The sequence below is a fragment of the Cornus florida genome, unplaced genomic scaffold, assembly GCF_030987335.1.
Source record: "Cornus florida cultivar Cherokee Brave unplaced genomic scaffold, ASM3098733v1 CherokeeBrave_3.0.0_Hap2_Chr01, whole genome shotgun sequence".
Taxonomy (NCBI): Eukaryota; Viridiplantae; Streptophyta; class Magnoliopsida; order Cornales; family Cornaceae; genus Cornus; species Cornus florida.
The window spans coordinates 1,508,973-1,534,860 of record NW_026775571.1 but is presented as its reverse complement, the minus strand read 5'-3'; the positions used below and the strand labels follow the sequence as shown (position 1 = coordinate 1,534,860).

The following is a 25,888-nucleotide window of genomic DNA, read 5'->3' as shown; positions in this document are numbered from 1 at the left end:
AGGAAAGTCTAATTTGGACAATTGATAGGTCAAAAATACAGAAGAATAACATGCTAATTTCTACCAAAATGCTGAGTTGTCACACTTTGATTTAGTTAAAGTTTGTTTTCTTGATTTTAGGGATGTCTCCAACTCTTTTAGAATTTGAAAGGCTACGAAATGTGATCTCTTTAGAGGGCATTTTCAGTTTATATATCAACCACCCATCATTATCTATCTCTAAGTTTTGAATTGGGGGGAAAAGATAGAGAGAGAAATATTGAGAAAGGGAGAGGAAAAAGAAGGAGGCAGAATTCTGAGTTCATGGAGATGGAGTCTTCATCATCAATGGAGGCTTACACCTTGCACATGAGAGGCTAACTCCCTTCCTAGGGATTTGATGTAACCCTTGCCAAGTAATGTCTTGATTGTATCTAAATTTGGGGAACTTTACATATTTGTGACAACTTGTATAATCTAGAGATTACACTTTGATTTATTTGTGCTTCATTCTATATATAATCTTTTTGAGACTCTTATCTTATCTTAGAAATTGTTTCTTCATGATTATGCTACTTACATTCTTAGAGTGACAATAAGGATGAGATTATGCAATTGTCATATTGACATGTTAATTGAGAATTTATATAAGTTATACTTAAGGAAGATGGACCATGCTACACCTTTAGATTAATTTAGTTAGGTAGATGGTCCATACCAAATGAAGATAATTTATGATACATGATTGAATTTCATGTGCTGCAACATACAATTGAAAGACCTTAATAGGCCATACCCAGGGAAGATGGTTCATACCACAACATAGTTGAGGTATATGAACCATGCCAATGAAAGATGGGTTATGCTTAGTCCTGAAATGTATGATTTTTTGGAAGATATTGTAGTTGTCTTGCATTTCTACATATTATGGTTACATGTATAAGTTGTTCCCCAAGTTGATTGCAATTAGACATGTTTATAAGGCTTGTGGTGAAGTCATTTCCCTAGCTCTTATCTTTATTATCTCATTTACTTATATTCAAATTCTGTTTTAGTAATTTTAGTTAATTTCAGTTTATGCACGTGACAAACAAAACAATCCAACAACTATTTTTCACAAATCAAACCATAAATTAATCTTACATTTTTGATTTCCATAAGCTAGCATTCCTTGTGATTCGACAAACTCTTATAAAAGCCTTATTCTACATTGATATATATGTGGTATTGTTATAAGTGGTACTTTTATAGTGGTATTTATGCACATCAAATCCACCTTGTGATCTTCTCATTGATCAAATTAAACTTGATCAGATGATGTTTTGTCACCCAGAGCAGCTGAACATGGCTTAGTCATGACAAAAGCAATTTTTAATTGTCGAAGGAAAAATAAAATTTTCCTTTCCGCCATTGGTGTTTATATATATATTCGGTTGAGAAACCGAATAATTAGTGTTGGACAACAACAAAAATGAATCCATTGGAGAGAAAACTAGCTTCAAATTGTTGGACCGGATATATTTAAAATGGTGAATATTGAGGTTTAGAGGCGTGTAATCGTTTCTTGAAGATAGTTGAAACCGTTCCCACTTGCAACGGAAGACAAATGGCAACACTATCTCCAGGATTCAACTAAGTCCAGCTATCAAATATGTGCGTTCATGAAAGTTGCACTTCTTCTTCATGAACCTGTGTATTTATCTCCGTCCGATCAACAGAAAATATAAAACTCACACACTCAAACTCAATAGTTTGAAAACACTTTTTCAAATCTCTTTTTTCTCTCGTACTTGTATTAAGAGTGTGTATTTTGTAGGATTCATAAATCTACTATTTATACTAGTAGTAGTGAGGATGTAATTAACTTAGTATTAATGAAAATATTTAATTTTCATAAATAACATATAAATTAAAGTAAGTTAATACATCAGATGAAGAAAACTTTATTTATAGCTTACTAAAACTTCATTAAGACATCTGTTGGAGTTTTAGTAAATTAATAACTAATTAATTTGAAACACATTACTCCAACAATTTCTAGCTAGCTTCTTAAAACAAATATGCAATAATCAAATGAAATAGATAAGCAATTTAAAGCATAATAGTAAGAGAGATATGGAAGAAAAATTACAAAAAATGACTCGGTGATTTTTGTTAGGTCTGGAAACTCCCACTCCTCAGCTCAAGATCCCTCTTGAGACTTCCCCAAATCACAATAGCTTCTCCTTACGGGTGGAAAGCAAACCTTCACATGAAGTAAGACCTTGCTCTTTTTGCTTGCTAAGAGAACAACCTTCTCCTAGTCTTCCTTTGGATCATACCAACCCTTTACAATAGAATAATGAAGTACAATGGATTTCTCACAAAGATAGATATACAAATTTCAGCTCACAACTAGAGTATAGAAAATATATATGAAGCTCAAGTCTCTAAGATGATATGAGAATTAAATATGGAATGAATGCTCAATGGGTGCTCTTTAATGCTCTTTCAAGGCTATGGAATGCTCTCTCAAAGTTGTGTATCTTATCTTCAGACATTCCTCATGTATTTATAGAGATTTACAGGCCAATATAGTTGTTAGAAGTGAAGAGTACGGATCCCAAGAACAATATATCCGTTGTGTTTGAATTCTGTAGACCTGCGAACAAACCGGTTGACATGTTCCTAAAACCGGTCGATGGTTTTGTACAAACCTATCGATATGTGTTACAAATCGGTTGACGTGTCCTGCAAACCGATCGACGTGAGGCTTGCTTTGTTGAAATTCACTACTGAGTCAATACCGGTCGACGTGTTCATCAAACCAGTCGACGTAAAGTTCATCTCTCTGCATTTTTGGTCCTTTCTTTACTCTGTCTTTATAGTATGATGCATTAAGGGTTTTGTATACGTTTGTATATGAGTAAAAACATATGTGTATACATGGCTTAATGACTTAAGCTTCAATGTCTTCATCAATATTTTGACAAATGTTCCTATAACACTTACCATCTTAACTGCCCTTTTTCTTCAAGGCAATTGTTGGTCATGAGGTACTTAAATGTCTTTTGCAATTAAATGATTGATTCTTTGTTGCTTTTGATTTTCTTAAACATTTCTTTCTTTGATGCTGAGTTCCTTGCTTTCCTTGGAAATGACCTTGTTTGCCTCCACGGAAAGTCATTCATTTTACCTTTCATTTAAACTCAATGAAGACATTAGTATATGAACCCTATTAATGGTTTATTATCATCAAAATCAATAGATTGTATTTGGATTAGGTCCATATGATCAACACACACATATATATACATGAGTGATTTAGATGTAATGTTCTCTATTTCATCAAAATTGGAGCATAATTGAAGATTCAGAATTTCTAAAAAGCATATCTACTTCTTCTACATCAAATTTAGATTCAGATAAAAGGAATTTTCAGATCACACTTTAAAGGGATCAAAGCACTTACAGAGTGTTATTGATCTACCAGCAACCTTTCTACAAGGTTCAAGGCATCAAGAGCTGTTGGACAAGAAGTCACAAAATCAGAGACATTTAGCAGATTGAGTCTAGGTAGAGCGAAGGGGTTCGAGTCTAAGTCAGAGTTCGGCGTATATTGTTTCATACATAATGGATCTTTTTACGCTTGCACACAAAATCCCAAGGTTTTTCCAATTAATTTTCTCGCTAAAATCTTAGTATCATCTCTCTAACTTTACTTGCTTTACTTTTTAAGGTTTATTTTTGTGATTATAGATGTTTAATTAATCATATTGTGAGTAATTTAATCAATTATAAAAATTAAATAAATTAATTTAATAATCTTATCTAGATCATTTAAAATTTTAATAACAACTAAATCAATTAACAATTTTTGCACCGGGTAACTTATAATTAACATATAACGTGGAATGCCCGTGTCCTTTTAAATTCCTGTTCTAATAAAATAGTTAACAGTACACTTACTACATGGTTTTGGCTCATATATTAACTAAAAATGAATCCTACCAAAACAAAAAGGGACCGACACTGAATTAATGAACCATATATATATTTATATATTACACACACATAAACCCAAGAGAACATAACTAAATTGTAGGGACCACTTACTTGACTTTAAAGAGACAAGGGGCACGTTGTGTGGACAAGACGGACACTTGCATTCAATTATTGTACGTGTTTTTTTTTTCTTTAATTATTGTAGTATTTAGAAAGGTCGCGTAAAACCATTGTTTGGGACGGGCAGTTTTTGTCTCTCTCTGGCTACGTAACACAGTACGCGTCCTTACCATTCTTCCACTTGAATTTTCTATTTTTTTTTTCTTGTAAAGTATTTTTATTTTTTATCAAATTTATTGGACAAAATATGTAAAATAAGGTAAATTATTTTTATTAAGTTTTAATATTTATTTTCTTTATAAATATTTTCTGGACAACCAAACATAAAAAAAAATAAAGGATAAAATACACAAAAAAAAAAATCCCCTCAAATATTGTCCTTTTACAAATAACTCTCCTGAATTAAAAATTATCCTTCTAAACTTTTAGTTTGTTACAATTAAGGACAAACTCATCACAAAAGACTCTTTTATCACTTTTTATTAAAATTGTTATTTCTTATTATATTTTCTTTTATTCAAAAATTAATTACACTATTTACCTTAATTTTATAATTACTATCAATTTATCATAAAAATAGAAAATAATAAATAAATTAGTAGCTATTATTTTCTAAAATGATTAATTTATTATAATAAAACTCATTATACTTCATTTAAAATATATATATATATATATATATATATATATATAGTATAAAAAATACTTTCAAAGAGGTTATTTTCAATTGTTTTTTGCATTTTACCCAAAATAAACAAATATTCCCTCTATTCCAAACAAAAATGTCCATTTTTTAAGAACTGTAAAAAGAGATTTTTTTTTAAGAAATAATAATTTTACATTCAAATAAACAATTATAATGTGTTAAAAATTATTGTGTCAGTGAGGATTACAACAGAGATCGAAGCGAACTCTGGTATCATTTATGTGTTGCTGTCATTTGAGTATTTATATGATTTTTATATAAAATTTCATGTATTGGGTGACGTAATGTACTAAATATTTAACTCTTGTATTATTTGGATTTTTTTTTTTTTTTTTTCTCGGAAACGAGTGAATGTATTGTGCTTAATTTACATAACATTTGTTTATACATATAAATTAATTTAATACGGCTTAGTCCTTTCCGTAATTGTCAAAGAGAACTGAGTATATTATAATGTCATTAATATATACACTGTTTTTGCTTCCTATTTTTGTTATCAAATGATGAAAATATGAAAATATGTTTGGTAGCATTTATCAAATTTTACCAAAAATTAATATTTCGGGTGCTATTGTTGTAGTTGAACAACTGTAGAGCTAAATTCTTTTAAAAACGCCAATATAATGTTAGATTTTTTCTTTCTTTCTTTTTTTTTTTTTTTTTTTTTTTTTTTTTAAACATTGTGGAATAAAGTTATTAAACATGTTTTTGTTTCCAAATAAATGACAGCACAATAAAAACATTACTTTTAATTCATATAAAATCGAAACAGTTTCCAAAAAGGCTCATAATATATTGGTGGGACTAGTGGTTGGAGAAGGGACCATTATAATTTTGTTCCAATCTAGACAGTTGCAAAAAGACCACATTCAAAGTGGAAAACATTATGTTATATATATATATATATATATATATATTGGAAAACAAGTGTGAAGCCAATTATGTCTTTCAGATCAGGAAATGAGCTGCTATTTTCGAATTGTGGAACAACTTAATGAATTGAATGTTCTATTGAATGAGATAGAAACTCGAATTTTTCGGTTTATTACTAATTTGTTATCTATTTAATCAAACCACATAAAAAAACTTTATCGGACCTGAAAAAATAATGAGTGACAATGCTATAATAAGAGACTTGGCTTATTTGTCAAAAAAAAAAATTCCTAATGAATTGAATAAAACGATGTTAGTTTAGAAAGGAAGAATTGTTGCTTTAAATTAAGAATAGGAAGATATTTAGTTCAAAATTTTAATAATTTTATTTTTATTTTTATTTTAAATTTTTAATTCGATACTTCCAAATATAACATAAAAAAACTACTAAAATAATACTGCAATAAAAGTTTAGAAAAATGAAATACAAGAAGCGGGAGTAGTTTATTATGCGATAAATATGGTATATTATAAATTATCTTCTCACGTGGGAAACCTACCCAACAAGCATCTATTCTGTTGTTGCAATTAACACTTTTTATTCATCTGAAGATGGTTTTACTACAAAAACATGTCCCTGACCGATTGTCAGGTTTTCAGAATGTGAAAACGAATAAACTAACCCAAGTGTGTGTGTATATATATGTGTGTGTGTGTGAATTAATGGCATGAGCAAGAATTAGTTTAACCAAGCAGCATAACAAGGGATGTACCACTACATCTCCCCAGATGAAAGTTAAATTAATTATACCATATGCTCAAGCATAACTATTATATATATATACACACATATATGCATATAAGTTGTTATAAAATTATGGAATTTATGAGTTCAAGGAATGTAAAACCTTGACTTGAAACCATTCCTTGTTCTGTGGGCATACATCTTTATTTTACTTTAAATGCTGCACAAAACATTGAAGACCGTGTGAGAAGAGATTATGTAATGTTGCATGAAAATGATAAATCGATGTTACAATCTAATTAAATATGTCACTTCAAGTACATTAATTGTAATATATATATTCCAACCATGATTGACACCAACTGCAGTAATCATAGAACTAATACATGCATGTATGTATGAGTGGATAATTAATTAGTAACATTAATATGCTTCATCTCATATATATATATATATATACACTACTGTGTCAGAAGAACATGCTGAGCCCACATTCATATGGCAGAGTTACAAGGTCATCTTCCCCAGTGAGACCATGTGAATGGCACATGAAATATGACAGAAAATCAGGGCTGGTCTATGGTGCACAAATACTAAAACCTTCCAAATTGTTTGAAACTTATATAAAGGGTGTTTATATTATTATCAAACTAGTGCTAATACAAATACACATGAAAAGGAAGTCAATTGATCTATATTGCTTTACCAATGGTAAAGTGTTCAGCTCTTCGAATTAGTGTATCCGTGTTCGAGTTTTTCTTCCCATAATTTACTAAATAAAAAAAAATTTAGTAGAATTTATATAATTATAATTTAGCGAGTGGATTTAGGTTGAGCGGGAGCATGTGGTACGAAAATACACCATTCAAATTGTTGTAAGCTGTATTTATAAGTGGATTGCATCAATTTTACAAAATGTTACTCCTCTGTCTTATAATACTTGTTCATTTTAAAAATTGTGATTCATAATTTCATAAGTCACCGTCTCTGCAAAACAAAGAAAATATATTTTTCTTGGCCAAAAGTACCAAAAACATATTCGATTCACCCTAGACCCAGTCCCAAAGGAGACGGGTGATAGATATGCCATTTTTATTGAATAAAAATACCAAAACAGTAGTACTAAAGTGAAGTGGGTAATGAATGTAGTAATATGCCATTTTTATTGACTAAAAAGAGTAATGACGTGCCATACGAAATGTTAAATTTTGATTGATTATGAATATGACATGACATGCTAGACCTACTGGGCCTGGATAGATAAAACAGGAGTAGTAAAGTGAACGTGGATAATAATATGATGGAGGAAAAGGGTGTCCCTAAACTTATATGGGGCAGCAGGGGACCATATATGACATTGAAGGAGTGGGCTATATTATCCATATATCTATATATCAAAACATATCTAAGCTTGTGGGTTAACGTCACATTGAAAACAAAGGAAAGGGTTTCACTTCACGTGTAAGGTCTGTTTGGGAGCATGCGCCATGTGCTCACTGCAGTAAGTACTACTCACCCAATAACAAGAGGAGAGAGAAAGAAAGAGAGAGAGAGAGAGAGACTCATAACTCAACATATATTACCCATCAAAGCTCATCTCACGGATGTTGCCGCCCTCCTTCCTCTCTCTTTCTACTCTCTCTCTCTCTCTCTCTCTCTATATATATATATTATATTACTCCCAAGTCGCAATTAGTCATACCTATATATATATATATATGTAGGTGAAAGTAGAAAGCCATTGAGAGAAAGAGAGAGCTTGGAGAGAGATAGACATCATATATAGAAGAAGAAGAAGAATGACTTCCTGGGTTAGAACAATCACTTCTCCATTCAGAAAAGCTTGTACTTTCTTCAATCACCAGCAGCCCAGGGATAATAAGAAGTCTCAACAAGGTATGTATGTGTACGTACACTAGTATCTCACACACACACATAGATATATATATATATATATATATGCATTCAATTGTGGTTGATGTGAATCCTCTAATTAATTAATGTATGTATATGTAGGGGATGAGAATCGTGTGATGGATCTGCATGGTGAGGTGATGGCATGTGCTTATGAGGATGTTCAGGTGATGTGGTCAATTTTGGACAAGTCCAAATCCGGAAGCTGCAACGTGAGCTCTTAGATATATACATACACATATACATACATATAATAGAGGAGGGATCAATCAAGTGACCAACACTAGTTCAAGGTGTAAGAGTCTGGTAGCTCCATCATATTTCAATAGATTTGGATCAACTACCTGGGTTTTTTACTTGTTTTGTAGATGTATCATCTTTCATTGTATTATGATTTTTTTTTTTAGGGAATCCCTATGATAAACGAATATCATGGTGAGATATTTAATCAAATGGAATTTTGTTTTTTTTTTTGTTTTTCATTATCAATGTCATACTTAATTTTCTCTTTATATATGTGTGCATGTATGTGTCTGGTTGTTTGAATTGATTTTGGCAACTCAATTTGTTCATGCCCACATGATGTTGGATCACTTGGACCCACAAGTTGAAATTCTATCTACAACCAAATCACTCTCTGAATTAGTAAAAAAAAATCCTCGGCAGCACTTACAATTTACTTTGTGTCATTATTCATAAGTGTGTGAATTATATTGTTAAGAGAATTATGACGTGACACCTTTTCAACCATTTAATTTCAACGAGGGCTAAATATTTAGTTTAGAGATAAGGCAGACGAGGATCCAAATCTTTCTACACTGAATACATATATAAGTAGAATTATATTGTCCACAATATAATTCTCCTTATTTGTTACATTAAATAAATTTTAAAATAATTAATGGATGAAACTGAAATTGGACAGTCACGCAGTCCAATTTCATGAACAATCATATTGCATTCTTGTCTTATTCTCTGTCACCTGTCATTTCCTTTTCTTTCTGTTTTTTTGGAATTGGTCAACTTTGGAATTAAAGCCTATTAGATGACACAACTATTCTAAAAAATATAATAATTAAACAACCCGTGAAATCAAGCAATCAAATGGAATCTATCGCATTTTCTTCCTCTACGCCCTATTTATATGTCAACTGGTTTAACACCTTGTGAGCCATCATATATTTAGACATGTTGAATTTCCTTAGTAAGACAATAGTTCATAAAAAGATATGAAGAGATCCAAATAAAATCAAATCACAATGGATAGAGCAGAGAGAGTGTTCTTTGTGGTATATTGTGTAGTTGTGGGATTCCATTTGATCACATAAAAAAATAATATAATAATAAGGCAGAGATTGCATTTGATCGACCCTATCCATTTTAATTAAAGCAAGTGTTGTGTACAGGCCAGTTGGGTTTAAAATTTAAAATATGACCTGATGATATACCAAAAACATATGGCATTGGTGTACCCCTATTGGATTTGGCCCTTGGGTTTTAATTCTCAAAATCCTATGTTAAAGTTTTAAGCAAATAGAGAAGAAAAGAAAAAATTACATTGAGGTATTCTAAAAGAAAAATGATTCTTGCACCAAATTGTTACAGTAAATTGTTAGACTTATCTTTTAAATTAGTCAATTATGTAACAAATAAAGAAGTAAGACTCTCAATTAGTTGCACTTGGTATGAATACCCAATTAAAAATTATTCAGTGAGACTGTAAATGTTCAGTATGAGTCTCTTTGTCATTCTAAAATACCTCTCCTTTCACCTTCAAAATTGTCTCTTTGTCACATGGCGATGGGCACGAAGAATTTTGCTATACAAGCATATCAATACCGTCTCGCACAACTCAGTCTCTTTTTATATATTTATTTATTTTGTCTCACCGAGTCTGATTGCGAAGTACCCAACCCAAGATACCACTTCACTCCTTTGGATTTTTTTATATCTATTGTAGAGTAGTCTAACCCAAGATACCACTCACTTAACTCCTTTGGGTTTTTTTTATATCTATTGTAGAGTAGTCTCATTTTCATGAATTTAGTCCTTCATTATTTAAACTTTTTTATTATATATAAATTTTATAATTGAGTTAATAAACGAGTTATACAACCCATTTAATTTAAATGGGTTAAATATGTCATTAAACAAGTGGTGTCATTAAACTTGTTAAACAAATCAGACCATTAAACAAATCATATTCAAAGGTCCTGACATGATTATTAAACAAATTATATTCAAGAGACGTATTTAACAAAATACTCATGTATGTATATATATATATATATATATTTTTTTTTGATAAGTAACAGAATACTCATCTATCAACTCTACAAGATACAATTATGGCTTCCCTCCCCTTAGAGAATCAAGAAACTCAAATACTATATTTAATAAGAAACTCAAGTACTATATTTTAAAATATCTTTAATAAAATATAAATTTATTATGGTATTTTTGCAACATAAATAGGGCGAGAAGTTAAGATTTTTGGCATACCACCCTATGAAACATCTCTCCCCCATGCCCAAGCTCCAACCAAAAAGATTTGAACTTTGTTTTATAGAAGTTTGACAAAAATCAACGAGTAAGTGACCTAGCGGTATTATATTCTTACTTTTCAAAGGAAGTCAACGGTTAAAGTCTCCGTGGAGACATGTGTGTATGAGTACCAACTAAGAAAAAATAAAAATAAAAAAAGTTTGCCAAAAATATTGGAGCCTTAGTAGGATCGAGTGATTGACTTTAGAGCAGAATAAGAAGAAATTTGATAACTTAAAGGGTTAGCCTTCAATAGTCTCAAGTATATATGGTGGCAAACATTACCAAATTGTCCAAGAGTAGTATGGGGGGATCTAAAGAGGGAAGGAAGACCGACCTACTCACATACAACCTTCTTAACCATAATGAATTGGGCAGACAGAAAAATCTGCAACTCTACAGGGCCACTACTATGATTAAAATGGTGGAGAGAGGAGCTTTACAAATCCGAATTAGACGCAGAGAGTCATTATTCATAACCGTGTGAATTATATTATTAAAGAAATTATGACGTGACACATTTTCAACCGTCAGATTTAATTTCAACAAGGGCTAGATATTTTGTTTAGAGATAAGGCAGACGAGGATCCAAATCTTTCTACACAGAATACATATATAAGGAGTATTATATTGTCGATGATACAATATAATTCTCCTTATTTGTTACATTAAATAAATTTTAAAATAATTTATGGATGAAACTGAAATTGGACAGTCACGCAGTCCAATTTCATGAACAATCATATTACATTCTTGTCTTATTCTCTGTCACCTGTCATTTCCTTTTCTTTGTTTTTTTTTGGAATTGGTCAACATTGGAATTTAAGCCTATTAGATGACACAACTATTCTAAAAATATAATAATTAAACAACCCGTGAAATCAAGCAATCAAATGGAATCTATCTCATTTTCTTCCTCTACGCCCTATTTATATGTCAACTGGTTTAACACCTTGTGAGCCGCCATATATTTAGACATGTTGAATTTCCTTAGTAAGACAATAATTCATAAAAAGATATGAAGAGATCCAAATAAAATCAAATCACAATGGATAGAGCAGAGAGAGTGTTCTTTGTGGTATATTGTGTAGTTGTGGGATTCCATTTGATCACATAAAAAAATAATATAATAATAAGGCAGAGATTGCATTTGTACCAGTACATTCCCGTGATCGACCCTATCCATTTTAATTAAAGCAAGTGTTGTGTACAGGCCAGTTGGGTTTAAATTTTAAAATATGACCTGATGATATACCAAAAACATATGGCATTGGTGTACCCCTATTGGATTTGGCCCTTGGGTTTTAATTCTCAAAATCCTATGTTAAAGTTTTAAGCAAATAGAGAAGAAAAGAAAAAATTACATTGAGGTATTCTAAAAGAAAAATGATTCTTGCACCAAATTGTTACAGTAAATTGTTAGACTTATCTTTTAAATTAGTCAATTATGTAACAAATAAAGAAGTAAGACTCTCAATTAGTTGCACTTGGTATGAATACCCAATTAAAAATTATTCAGTGAGACTGTAAATGTTCAGTATGAGTCTCTTTGTCATTCTAAAATACCTCTCCTTTCACCTTCAAAATTGTCTCTTTGTCACATGGCGATGGGCACGAAGAATTTTGCTATACAAGCATATCAATACCGTCTCGCACAACTCAGTCTCTTTTTATATATTTATTTATTTTGTCTCACCGAGTCTGATTGCGAAGTACCCAACCCAAGATACCACTTCACTCCTTTGGATTTTTTTATATCTATTGTAGAGTAGTCTAACCCAAGATACCACTCACTTAACTCCTTTGGGTTTTTTTTATATCTATTGTAGAGTAGTCTCATTTTCATGAATTTAGTCCTTCATTATTTAAACTTTTTTATTATATATAAATTTTATAATTGAGTTAATAAACGAGTTATACAACCCATTTAATTTAAATGGGTTAAATATGTCATTAAACAAGTGGTGTCATTAAACTTGTTAAACAAATCAGACCATTAAACAAATCATATTCAAAGGTCCTGACACGATTATTAAACAAATTATATTCAAGAGACGTATTTAACAAAATACTCATGTATGTATATATATATATATATATATATATTTTGATAAGTAACAGAATACTCATCTATCAACTCTACAAGATACAATTATGGCTTCCCTCCCCTTAGAGAATCAAGAAACTCAAATACTAAATTTAATAAGAAACTCAAGTACTATATTTTAAAATATCTTTAATAAAATATAAATTTATTATGGTATTTTTGCAACATAAATAGGGCGAGAAGTTAAGATTTTTGGCATACCACCCTATGAAACATCTCTCCCCCATGCCCAAGCTCCAACCAAAAAGATTTGAACTTTGTTTTATAGAAGTTTGACAAAAATCAACGAGTAAGTGACCTAGCGATATTATATTCTTACTTTTCAAAGGAAGTCAATGGTTAAAGTCTCCATGGAGACATGTGTGTATGAGTACCAACTAAGAAAAAATAAAAATAAAAAAAGTTTGCCAAAAATATTGGAGCCTTAGTAGGATCGAGTGATTGACTTTAGAGCAGAATAAGAAGAAATTTGATAACTTAAAGGTTAGCCTTCAATAGTCTCAAGTATATATGGTGGCAAACATTACCAAATTGTCCAAGAGTAGTATGGGGGGATCTAAAGAGGGAAGGAAGACCGACCTACTCACATACAACCTTCTTAACCATAATGAATTGGGCAGACAGAAAAATCTGCGACTCTACAGGGCCACTACTATGATTAAAATGGTGGAGAGAGGAGCTTTACAAATCCGAATTAGACGCAGAGAGTCATTATTCATAACCGTGTGAATTATATTATTAAGGAAATTATGACGTGACACATTTTCAACCGTCAGATTTAATTTCAACAAGGGCTAGATATTTTGTTTAGAGATAAGGCAGACGAGGATCCAAATCTTTCTACACAGAATACATATATAAGGAGAATTATATTGTCGATGATACAATATAATTCTCCTTATTTGTTACATTAAATAAATTTTAAAATAATTTATGGATGAAACTGAAATTGGACAGTCACGCAGTCCAATTTCATGAACAATCATATTACATTCTTGTCTTATTCTCTGTCACCTGTCATTTCCTTTTCTTTGGTTTTTTTTTGTAATTGGTCAACATTGGAATTTAAGCCTATTAGATGACACAACTATTCTAATAATATAATAATTAAACAACCCGTGAAATCAAGCAATCAAATGGAATCTATCTCATTTTCTTCCTCTACGCCCTATTTATATGTCAACTGGTTTAACACCTTGTGAGCCGCCATATATTTAGACATGTTGAATTTCCTTAGTAAGACAATAATTCATAAAAAGATATGAAGAGATCCAAATAAAATCAAATCACAATGGATAGAGCAGAGAGAGTGTTCTTTGTGGTATATTGTGTAGTTGTGGGATTCCATTTGATCACATAAATAAATAATATAATAATAAGGCAGAGATTGCATTTGTACCAGTACAAGCATATTCCCGTGATCGACCCTATCCATTTTAACTAAAGCAAGTATTGTGTACAGGCCAGTTGGGTTTAAATTTTAAAGTATGACCTGATGATATAGAGAATCAAGGAGGGTCCAAAAACATATGGCATCGGTGTACCCCTATTGGATTTGGCCCTCGGGTTTTAATTCTCAAAATCCTATGTTAAAGTTTTAAGCAAATAGAGAAGAAAAGAAAAAATTACATTGAGGTATTCTAAAAAGAAAATGATTCTTGCACCAAATTGGTACAGTAAATTATAAGACTTATTTTTTAAATTGGTCAATTATATAACAAATAAAGAAGTAAAACTCTCAATTAGTTACATTTAATCTAAATAATCAATTAAAAATTATTCAGTAAGACAATTCATTCTAAAATAACTCTCCTTTCACTTTCAAAATTGTCTCTCTGTCACATGGCAATGGGCACAAAGAATTTTGCTATACAAGCATATCAATACCGTCTCGCACAACTTAGTCTCTTTTTATATATTTATTTATTTTGTCTCACCAAGTCTGATTGCGAAGTACCCAACCCAAGATACCACTTAACTCCTTTGGGTTTTTTTATATCTATTGTAGAGTAGTCTCATTTTCATGAATTTAGTCCTTCATTATCTAAACTTTTTCATTATATTTAAATTTTATAATTGAGTTAATAAACGAGTTATACAACCCATTTAATTTAAATGGGTTAAACATGTCATTAAACAAGTGGTGCCATTAAACTTGTTAAACAAATCAGACCATTATTAAAAAAATCATATTCAAAGGTCCTGACACGATTATTAAACAAATTATATTCGAGAGACATATTTAACAGAATACTCTTATGTATGTATGTATGTATATATATATATATATATATATATATATATATATATATATATATATTGATAAGTAACATAATACTCGTCTATCAACTCTACAAGATACAATTATGGCTTCCCTCCCCTTAGAGAATCAAGAAACTCAAATACTATATTTAATAAGATACTCAAGTACTATATTTTAAAATATCTTTAATAAAATATAAATTTATTATGGTATTTTCGCAACATAAATAGGGCGAGAAGTTGAGATTTTTGGCATACCACCCTATGAAACATCTCTCCCCCATGCCCAAGCTCCAACCAAAAAGATTTGAACTTTGTTTTATAGAAGTTTGACAAAAACTAACGAGCAAGTGACCTAACGTATTATACTCTTACTTTTCAAAGGAAGTCAGCGGTTAAAGTCTCAGTGGAGAGATGTGTGTGTGAGTACCAACTAAGAAAAAATAAAAAAATAAAAAAAGTTTGCCAAAATATTGGAGCCCTAGTAGGATCAAGTGATTGACTTTAGAGCAGAATAAGAAGAAATTTGATAACGTAAAGGGCTAGCCTTCAATAGTCTCAAGTATATATGGTGGCAAACATTACCAAATTGTCCAAGAGTAGTATGGGGGGATCTAGAGAGGGAAGGAAGACCGACCTATTCACATATAACCTTCTTAACCATAATGAATTGGGCAGACAGAAAAATCTGCGACTCTACAGGGGCCACTACTATGATTAAAATGGTGGAGAGAGGAGCTTTACAAATCCGAATTAGACGCAGAGAGTTACAAAATAAGCAACAATATTGTCCACGAAATCTGAAGTAAGGCCACTTAAATTCTACAATAAGAAAATTTCCACGTGACACTGACCACCAATCAGTTTTCTACACATAAAGAACTACACACCTGGCTGGAACTCCCTTCATGTAGACCTGAAAATAAGAAACCGTTTCTGGTTACAAGCCGATTTTGCACATGGACGCATTCAAAACATCTCCAAGTCAATACTTTTAACAATGATCCAAGTCAATACTTTTAACAATGATCCTTAGATCTAAAAGAAAAATAAACTCAACTATAATGAGAGTATAATAATAATACTACAACTTGTGGCTGGTTGTGTGCCTAACGTTTGTCAAGCCCTCCACCAATCCAATACATGAGAATCAAACAGACAAATGAATAAGATGAAACTTCATTATTTCAAACGCATAAATGAGTCATATAAATAATCCCATAACCCAGCAAGATATGGATAAAGTATAGATTACAAGTCAAAACATGCGCCCAGCAACATATGGAGGGAGGTTGCTTGGAGAATGGAAAGATAATTAAAGGTTCAAGGCTTGTATTAAAATATATATGTATCTGTGGCAAAAGCAATGACGACCCTCTTCCTCACTCCAAGTTATGGAAAGGTGGACCAAGCTACTTCCTATAATTAGGCACCAAAGGGAACAAACAAAACGTACTTCCGGCTCTCCCACTCATAAATTTTGGCTCCAGGATGACAATCCACTTTCTGGTCCTCATCTCTGCTTTTTGGTCATGTCTGCTTTGTTCTGTAACCTTCGAAGCCCATGCTCAGAGATCCTCTCTCCATCATCTGATAAGTGAAGATCTATTCACTGCAATCTTTTCACACAAGGATGACAGTGCATGCCCCGCCAAGGGCTTCTATACATATCATTCTTTCATCAAAGCCACGAAAAGATTTCCCACTTTTGGCAACACCGGAAATATAACTACACGCAAGCGGGAGATTGCAGCATTTCTCGCTCAAACTTCTCATGAAACCACCGGTACTTTACTGTTCCCATGTCTCTATAATACCCACCATCCATCTGTTTACTTGTATATATAACTTCATGCATGTCTGTATATGCTATGCATCTACCCACATGTGTGCATGCGAGATGTAATATATACACAACTATATCTATGTGATGCAGGAGGATGGGCAACAGCACCCGACGGGCCATATGCTTGGGGTTATTGCTTCAAAGACGAAGTCAATCCTGGCAGCAATTACTGCAACTCCACCAACAAGAAATGGCCTTGCTACCCTGGCAAATCTTACCATGGAAGAGGACCCATTCAACTATCTTGGTAATAATATTCATACACACACACACACACACACACACACACACACATATATATATATATATATATATATATATATACACATACAAAAAAAAATAATAATAAATTATTTTCTTTGTTTTTTATTTGCTTCACATATATTCAGGAACTATAACTATGGTCCGGCAAGCAAGGCCTTGGGGTTCAATGGGCTTAAACATCCGGAAATAGTTTCCAACAATTCCTTGGTTGCTTTCAAAACGGCTCTCTGGTTTTGGATGACAAAGCAAAGCCCAAAACCTTCCTGTCACGACGTGATGACGGGACGCTACGTACTCAAACAAGCCGACTTGGAAGCAAATCGGACTGCTGGCTACGGCCTGGTGACTAACATAATCAATGGTGGACTTGAATGTGGCATGCCCAACAACAGCCAGGTTAACGATAGGATAGGCTATTTCAAGAGATATACCAAGCTTTTTAATGTGGACACTGGACCTAATTTAGACTGTGAGAACCAGAAACCCTTTTAAAAATAGGGATAATTACGTAAAAGGCTTTTCTTGAACCACACATTCATTACATTATTTCGGCGTACAGGAACCCTTAAGCCTATGTATTTATAAAAATTCCTTAAAAATATTCATTCCTTCGTAACATCGTTCATTACTTGTTCTTCATTCTAGTTTACTTCTGTTTTCACTTTCTGAGGTTAAGAATTTGTCTTTTCAAGATTTCTAAGTTGTAAGAATAGTATATTAAATATGAATCGTTTGACCTTGGAGAAGACTCCTGCATTTATGAATATTGCCCCATTTTTACACCTTCTAATGAAGTAACAGACAATATAAAAGACAAAATAAACGGAATATAGTGCAAATTTATAGGCAGTTACAATACAGAAATTAAGGACACTGATTTTGAATTGCGGAAATGTTGAAGCTTGGTATACATTGTTGCGCACTTTCTCTAACAGCATAACCTTTTGGAGGGCAATAACATGGGTTTAACTCTCCATATACACATTTGTTCCCTGATTTGGCGTGCAAGTTTTCACTTTGTTATACTTAATTTTAGATTGGTATTGGAACTTGATATACATTATTGGACCTATTTTTGATTAAGCTTTTAAGGAATCAATAGTTGAAAATGAATTACTGATGTTATAATTGATATACATATATATATATACATATACAGTTGTGTTCAACTATTCCCTAATGGGTAGAGAGTTGTATGCTCAATTTTAATGGTGGCCTTAGGATCTAATCTGACAGATAGCCTTCCTTTCACTGTCTTTAGGAAACTTAATAATTCTTTCAATTACCATCCAGTTGAAATGACAAAAGTAGACGCTCCCTTAAAGGAGACAAAAACAAAAAATATTTTACAACTAATTCTAGCAATTGAACACTCCGGAATCAAATAAAAAATTAGCAAGTCTCTTCTTCCCAGAAAATAAAATTAGAGATTATTGTGTACTTTGTGTGAAGAAGAGAGAAAAAAAAAATCTAAATTACAAGAATTACACTAAAAAGAGTTCTCTGAATTACACTAAAAATACTCACCAATTTCGATGCCATTCCACTAATAATTACAAGAATTTGTGGTTGAGGTTTTGATGGTTAGGGTTCTTTTAAGATACTGTGTTCTTTAAACTTAATTCTAAATCACGTTTTTTGAGCACATGAACAATAAAGGATACAGATGATACAGCCCTAAAGATTACAATCACAACACATGACTTCATAAAAATAAAAATTAAAATAAAAAATAAAAAAAAAGAGGTCAGATTAACCATGAACTGAGTAAAAAGAAGTACCAATATGTTGTCAAACTTAAATAATTTTAAACCATCTTAGACTTTAATTGATTTTCTGTCAAACTTAAATAATTTTACAGGCCTAGAAACCCCTCGTTCTTTCCTCTTCTGTTTTGTTTAGGGTTGCGATGTATAGGACTTTACTTTTTTTCCCTAATTTTCTTCTGCTTTATACAAGGACTGTCGTACATGAAGGGAGTCAAACCTATATTACCTATAAATTAGAGTTCCACAAAGATTAGAGGAGTCAGAATGTTTCTTATGCAACAAAAAAACAAAAATCAAATCTTAAAAATTGTAACATTATATCCAAAAACAAACCTATTTTTTATTTTTTAATTGTGATCCTATTTGATAAAAAATTAAAAATTCAAATCTGAAAAATGGCTTATATCTTATAATACATGCACAATTTCAGCTAACTATGATAATCTCTAGTTTTATTCTCCGCGAAGAAGAGACTAATTGCCAGTGTTTTATTTGATTCTGAATAAAATTGACAAATTTAGTAGCAAAATATTTTTATTTTTGTTTCCTTTTAGTGGGTGTCTACTTTTGTCATTTCAATTGGAGGGTAATTAAAAGAATTATCAAGTGTTAGCAAATATAATAGTCACTATTTATGGAATGACTTACTATATTAATATAGATTTGATTATGCATATGTTAGCATATATAATAGTCATTAGCAAAATATTTTTATTTTTGTTTCTTCTGAGTGAGTCTACTTTTGTCATTTCATGATAATGGAAAGAAGATCGTCATAAATGGACCGATGATTTGGCAGAATAGATGTGACAGCCCACCTAAGCAACTTTCTTTTTTATTTCTTCGATAAAGCTGGTAAGGCTGACAAACAACTAAAAAAGGGAAAAGAAAAGGGATTTTGCTGGACTAACTAGTGGGCTTGATTTGCTTAAAGAGGTGCAGAGATTTTGTTGTGTTAAACTGCCATTAGATTTCTTTCAAATTTTGAAGAGGTGCCGATCTTGATATTTCAGATCGCCGTGCGTCGGCGAGCTTGGGTTGCGATTCAAAAAAAATTTGCAGAGATCGAGCTATCGCTGTTTGCCACCGACGGAGCCATCACTTGTTGTTGGTTGTTCTTTGTTTGGGGCTTCGCTGTTTAATGGCCTCGGTTCTTCATTGTTCTAATCTTTGTTGTCATTTGGATCGCCTCAACAATCCCTCTCTCGGAACAGAGTTGTTTGCGCCGAAAGGAACAAAGTCGATTGCCAGTTTTTCACCGACGACTTTCAATTTCCTGTCGCCGAGAAGCCTGCAGTGACTAATAGTGCTGTTTATCCCATCGAAGACCACCAACGACCACTCTGCTGCTGTCGCCAGTTGTGTACTTGCCGTTTGTGACTGTTTTTGTGATCTGTGTCTTCGTTTGGGACTGATTGCTTGGTCCTTTGCCATCGATTGGTTCTTCTCTATTGCCGAGAGAGTTGCAAAGGCTGCTGTGTCCTTGTCATAGGTGAGCCGCATAAATATCATTTTCCTAGCCACTGTACATGGAATGACTTAACATAGATTTGATTATACATATACGATAGTCACGATTTATGGAATGACTCATCATATTAATATATATTTAATTATGCATATGTTAGCATAGGATAGTCATAATTTGTAGAATAACTTACCATATTAGCATAAATTTGATTATGCATATGTTAGCATAAAGATTGTGTTAAAAAACAAAAAAAAACAAAAACAAAAAAAAAAAAAGAAAAAGAAAAAGAACAGGAAGAAGTAAGAATTGTGTAAAGGACACATTTCTAATATTTATAAATAAGGGGAAAAATCACATAACCCCCATATATTATCATTTTCGTCCAAAAAAAAAAAAAACCCATGAAAATTAAACATCCCCCATAACTATAAAAGGTCATCACATTGTTCCATTTTCGTTCAAATCGATTAAGTTGGTATGAAATGATAAATATACCCCCATAATATAATATGAAATTTAAATACGAAATAATTGTTATTTTTGCAGTTGGGTGCTCTGTGATTTTTCATTGAAGCACACCAAGAACCCTCGCCAAATGAGCTGAAAGAGAAATCACTTTAGGCTTCCGTCGTATTAGCCAATTGATCATTGCTAATCCTTGGCATGAAAAAAATTAGATAATCAATTCTAACATCTCAATGCAATATTTGTAAGTTTGTGTACATACATACAAACATTTCTGTAATCTGAGCAATCTAAAACCAACTACTCCATACAAGGGCTTTACATGTCACGTTCCACCACAGCACAAGGTATATTCATGTGGTTTGTCATGTCCAATTCATTGAAACTAGTCAAGGCTGTACAAGTGGATAACAAACATGTTTTAGAGATAATCAGAACCGATTGTCGGTGGATGCACAGATTCAGAGAGAGAGAGAGTGTGGGGGTTGAGTACGAGTCATTACCACTTCCTCGGAAGGGATCGCCGGAGGAGCTGAAAGAATGATGGTGGCCGGCAAAATTGGAGTAAATTTTCACTTATCAAAGATAAATAAATAAATAAAAAATAAAATTGGAGTAAATTTTCTTGGGAAAGTTAAAATGATCCGAAAAATTCATTGTTCCTAACAAGTATGGTTATCCCCCTTCAATTTTGATGTTCCCTTTTGATTAATGTTTGAAATTTTATGTTTTCATTTTTTTTGTTGGGCAAAAGTGCAAAATACTCCCCTGAGGTTTACTCCATCAAGCAAAATACCCCTGAAGTAAAAAAAAGTGAGCAATTTAGTCGTAGTAGTTCTGAAATGGAGCACCCCCCCTATAAACGCCGGAATCCTCTTTAATATGGTAATGCATGTGACTCAAACTTTTTAACTAATTCCAAAATTATCCTTCAATACGATGATTATACCCCTTCCCTATAAAAAAAAAAAAACTTTTGCATTCAAACTTTATATCAAACCCATTTGCAACTAATCTATTCCCTCCCTTCTTAACATTCCTCACAAATCTGTGCTACTACTTGGAAATTTTGGAAAAAGGGGAAAGGATAATATTTGAAAGAATTAAATTATCTGAATAAACAATTAAGGTGCATAAATAATTGGAGAATATATAGGATAAATCGTCTCAAATTTTTAATTACAATAAATTAAAAAAAGCAGGTGAGACCGTGAGTCACAAGGATATTAAGAACAATTTTTTTTTTTTTTTTTCATTTTCTATTTTGGGACATTAATAGAGAATAAAAGAAAAAAAGTATAATATTTGAAAAGAATTATATTATCTGGATAATTAATTAAAGTGCATTAATAATTAGAGAATATATATGATTAATCATCTTAAATTTTTAATTCTAATAAATTAAAAATAATAGGTGACAGTCACAAAGTTATAAAGAACAAATTTTTATTTTTAGTTTTATTTACTTAACAAAGATGCAGAAATAAACTATATCTAATGCAACGCTTTGCTGAGCTTAATTTTAAACAAGTTTTTATTATTTTTAAAAACAAAAACAACAGAAAACTAGCATAAGTATAAGATTGATAATTTTCTTTTTAATTTTTTCTTTAATTTTCTTTCCATTTAAGAAAAAATCAAATTAGCATAACTATTAAGAAAAAATCAAATTAGCACAGTATTTCCCCTTCGCCACCGCCAAGTTCACCACGCCCCGCCGCGTCCCTCCACCTCCCTCCTCCTCTACCACACACTCAAACAACCCCTCAATTACCACAACCTCACCGGGATCCCTAACACTGGTGAACTACTGAGTTTTTGTCTCCAAGAATGTCAATGGAGAGATAACCTTTGTCGAGACTAAGAAGCTGACCGCCGAACAGCAGCCGGATCTGAATCTTCGATTTGTTCACTCTAGAAACTTCTGGGCTTTCACCATTTTGATGAAGGAAGCCGTCGCCAGATCAGTTCGATTTATGTACATACATATATATATATATATATATCACCAGCACCACTTCTACCACCATAATCACCACCCAATCCGACCCACGACGAACCTAATTGAACCAAGAGGAACAATACATCAAACCCAATTCACACACACACATACATATATATATACAGTATCTCTCAAATCCCCAATCCGTAACCCCATAATCATATGTTCCTTCACAACCCTTGAACTCCCACAGTAAAACTCAAAATTCAAATCCCAAATTGTTGATATTTTTCATCAATTTTCTTGGTTGTTTCTTGTTTTTTTCCTTTATTTTTTCATTTTCTCTCTGGGTTAAAGAACGACGGCAGTGGTGTGTTTATGGTAGCAGCTGTTTGCCAACTGCATGATTCACGGCGACTAATTCAAGGCACCATGGTTGAAGACAACCGCGATGGTCTGGATCATGGTAACAAGTTCACTGCGCCATGGTTGACGACGGCGGCAGCGGTGATCTAACAATGACAATGGAGTTTCGTGAGAAAATAGAGAGAGAATACCGGTTGAGAGAGAGACAGTACGATGGAGAGAGATTGTGGGTTTGGGGTTTTATTGGAAATTACATTAATATACTTGATTTTAATGAGGTGAAATGGTGTAATAAGGTTATATTTGTAAAATAATGGGGTGAAAACTTAATCTCTAACCCTAAATGAATATAACTAACCAAGGCTTAGTCAAACATGCCTTTAAAACTATTAAGGGTATATACGACACTTTGTATTTTTATGTTTTTTTATTTTTCTAAAATGATAATTATAGAGAGCATATATGTAATTGCACTTATACATATCACCATGATTCCGGCATCTGCAAGGGAGGCAAAGTGCTCCATTTGAGAACTATTAGAACAAAGTTGCTCACTTTTTTACTTTAAGGGAATATTTTGCTCGATGGAGTAAACTTCAAGGGGGTATTTTGCACTTTTGCCCTTTTGTTTTTTTGATTTTAAAGAATTTTCCTTATTCCTTTGGTTGGTTTCTAAGAAAATTAAAGAAAGTGAAGAGTAATATAATTTTATTTTTTGGTCTCAGATTATAATATCTAATTTTTGTTTATTTGGTTAAATTTCAAAATTGTGCAGATGCATCTTCCTTTACAGATAAAAGTCCCAGACTTTGTGACACCACAAGCATGAGACTCATCAGCAACCAAACTCAACATTGTGAAATTCACAAATTGGCTTTGAATCTCAGCTCCAATTTTACTACAACACCAACACATGGTTGTTCGTCACTATCCCACAAGAGAACCCTCCACCAGAGGTGATCGTACTGAACTTCGACGCCACCTCCGTTTCTTCCACAACACCAAAATGCAGGGAACAACAGTGACAAATAAGCAAAGGAAAGAGACGGTGATGGAACCTTTATAAACAAATTCTCCGGCAACCAAGCTCTGACCCGAGAATCTGACAAAATTCTACGGCGAAGGGTCTGGATTCTAGTGGCGATTGGGCCGTGGAGAGGAGTTTTTGACGAGGGATTTGGGATTCGGAGACGATTGGGCTGTGGAAAGGAGTTTGTGACTGTGTCTCTCTCTTCCCCTTTCATGGATCCTTGCACACACACGCTTATATATATATATATATATATAAAGACAGTTACACAGGCGCTTATATATATATATATATAAAGACAGACTAAAAGGGAATGGGGAGGTGTGGGGGTATTTCAGGAAAAAAACAATTGTGATGAGCACGTGTTGGTCACGTGCTCCATTTTGGACAGCAGGTTAACGGATTTGAACGGAAATAGAGTAATGTGATAACCTTTTATAGTTCAGAGGGTGTTTAATTGTCATGGGGGCTTTTTGGACGAAAATAATAGTATAGGGGGGTTATGTGATTTTTTCCCTATAGATAAAATAAGAACACATGCTCATATTACAAGAAAAGAAACTAAATCAAATCTCCATTAATATGGTAAGTCATTTCATAAATTATGGCTATCATATATACTAACATATGCATAATTAAATCTATGCTAATGCTAACATTAAGTTTCCTAAAGACTGAAAGAGAGGTTGTCCATCGCATGTGTGTGTGTGTGTATCCTTGACTTCCAGTACACTAGCCCAAAATGACCATTAAAATGAGGATTACAAACCTTGGGTATGTCTAATTCAGTTTTCTTACTATAGTTTTTTATTATTTTAGGGTAAAGTGCAAAAAAAAAAAAAATAATGACGTTTTGTCAATTGAAGACTGAAATACCTAAAATGTCCTTAAGAAAAAATAGAATTATCTTTGTGTGGTGTTTGGTTGCCGGATTTAATGGCTGAATAGAATCTGTGAATATTTTGCACGTCCTTATGCCAAGTGATCATTAAAAGAAGCGTCTTCCCGGAGTTCTCTTCCGGGAGTTCTCATTCCAGTTCTTGCTATCATTCTTGTTCTCACTCTTGATATCGTTCTCATTCTCTCTTCATAGCAACAAAGATCATTACCAATACCATTGCCTATACATCCATGAATCGTTAACTCTACCCATATGGTATGGGATTTTTCTCAATTGGATCTAAAATAAACATGGTCTCATTCCAGTTCTTGCTATCATTCTTGTTCTCGCTCTTGATATCGTTCTCATTCTCGCTCTTCACAGCAGCAAAGATCAATACCAATACCATCGCCTGCACATCCATGAATCGTTAACTCTACCCATTTGGTATGGGATTTTTCTCAATTGGATCTAAAATAAACATGGTCGGGGAGTGAAGAGTTTAAGGATGATGGCAGTTTGGATGAACATTTGAAGGATGATGGCAGTATCCAATTGTGTCCACGTGGATGACACGATCACTTCCAGTGTTGAGGAGGGACCTCCCATGGTAAGTAGCAA

General features: G+C 32.6%; 2 protein-coding genes across 2 annotated transcripts; both read left to right on the top strand.

Annotated features, from left to right (window-relative positions):
- Window positions 1-8,002: 8,002 nt before the first annotated feature.
- Window positions 8,003-8,833, top strand: LOC132269133 (uncharacterized). The gene is made up of 2 exons (XM_059773267.1): window positions 8,003-8,303; window positions 8,424-8,833. Exons 1-2 carry the CDS (start codon window positions 8,207-8,209, stop codon window positions 8,543-8,545), a joined length of 219 nt encoding a protein of 72 aa, XP_059629250.1. The 5' UTR covers window positions 8,003-8,206; the 3' UTR covers window positions 8,546-8,833.
- Window positions 8,834-16,725: 7,892 nt separating this feature from the next.
- LOC132275106 (chitinase 10-like) lies at window positions 16,726-17,836 on the top strand. The gene is made up of 3 exons (XM_059776540.1): window positions 16,726-17,020; window positions 17,171-17,327; window positions 17,470-17,836. Exons 1-3 carry the CDS (start codon window positions 16,726-16,728, stop codon window positions 17,834-17,836), a joined length of 819 nt encoding a protein of 272 aa, XP_059632523.1.
- Window positions 17,837-25,888: the final 8,052 nt, after the last annotated feature.

What these genes read in the sequence shown, in the direction of transcription:
- LOC132275106 (XM_059776540.1), top strand. Translation starts at nt 16,726, where the DNA reads ATGACAATCCACTTTCTGGTCCTCATCTCTGCTTTTTGGTCATGTCTG. An exon ending in AACTTCTCATGAAACCACCG is followed by an intron (nt 17,021 to 17,170) that starts GTACTTTACTGT and finishes TATGTGATGCAG; the next exon opens with GAGGATGGGCAACAGCACCC. An exon ending in GGACCCATTCAACTATCTTG is followed by an intron (nt 17,328 to 17,469) that starts GTAATAATATTC and finishes ACATATATTCAG; the next exon opens with GAACTATAACTATGGTCCGG.
- LOC132269133 (XM_059773267.1), top strand. Translation starts at nt 8,207, where the DNA reads ATGACTTCCTGGGTTAGAACAATCACTTCTCCATTCAGAAAAGCTTGT. An exon ending in TAATAAGAAGTCTCAACAAG is followed by an intron (nt 8,304 to 8,423) that starts GTATGTATGTGT and finishes ATGTATATGTAG; the next exon opens with GGGATGAGAATCGTGTGATG.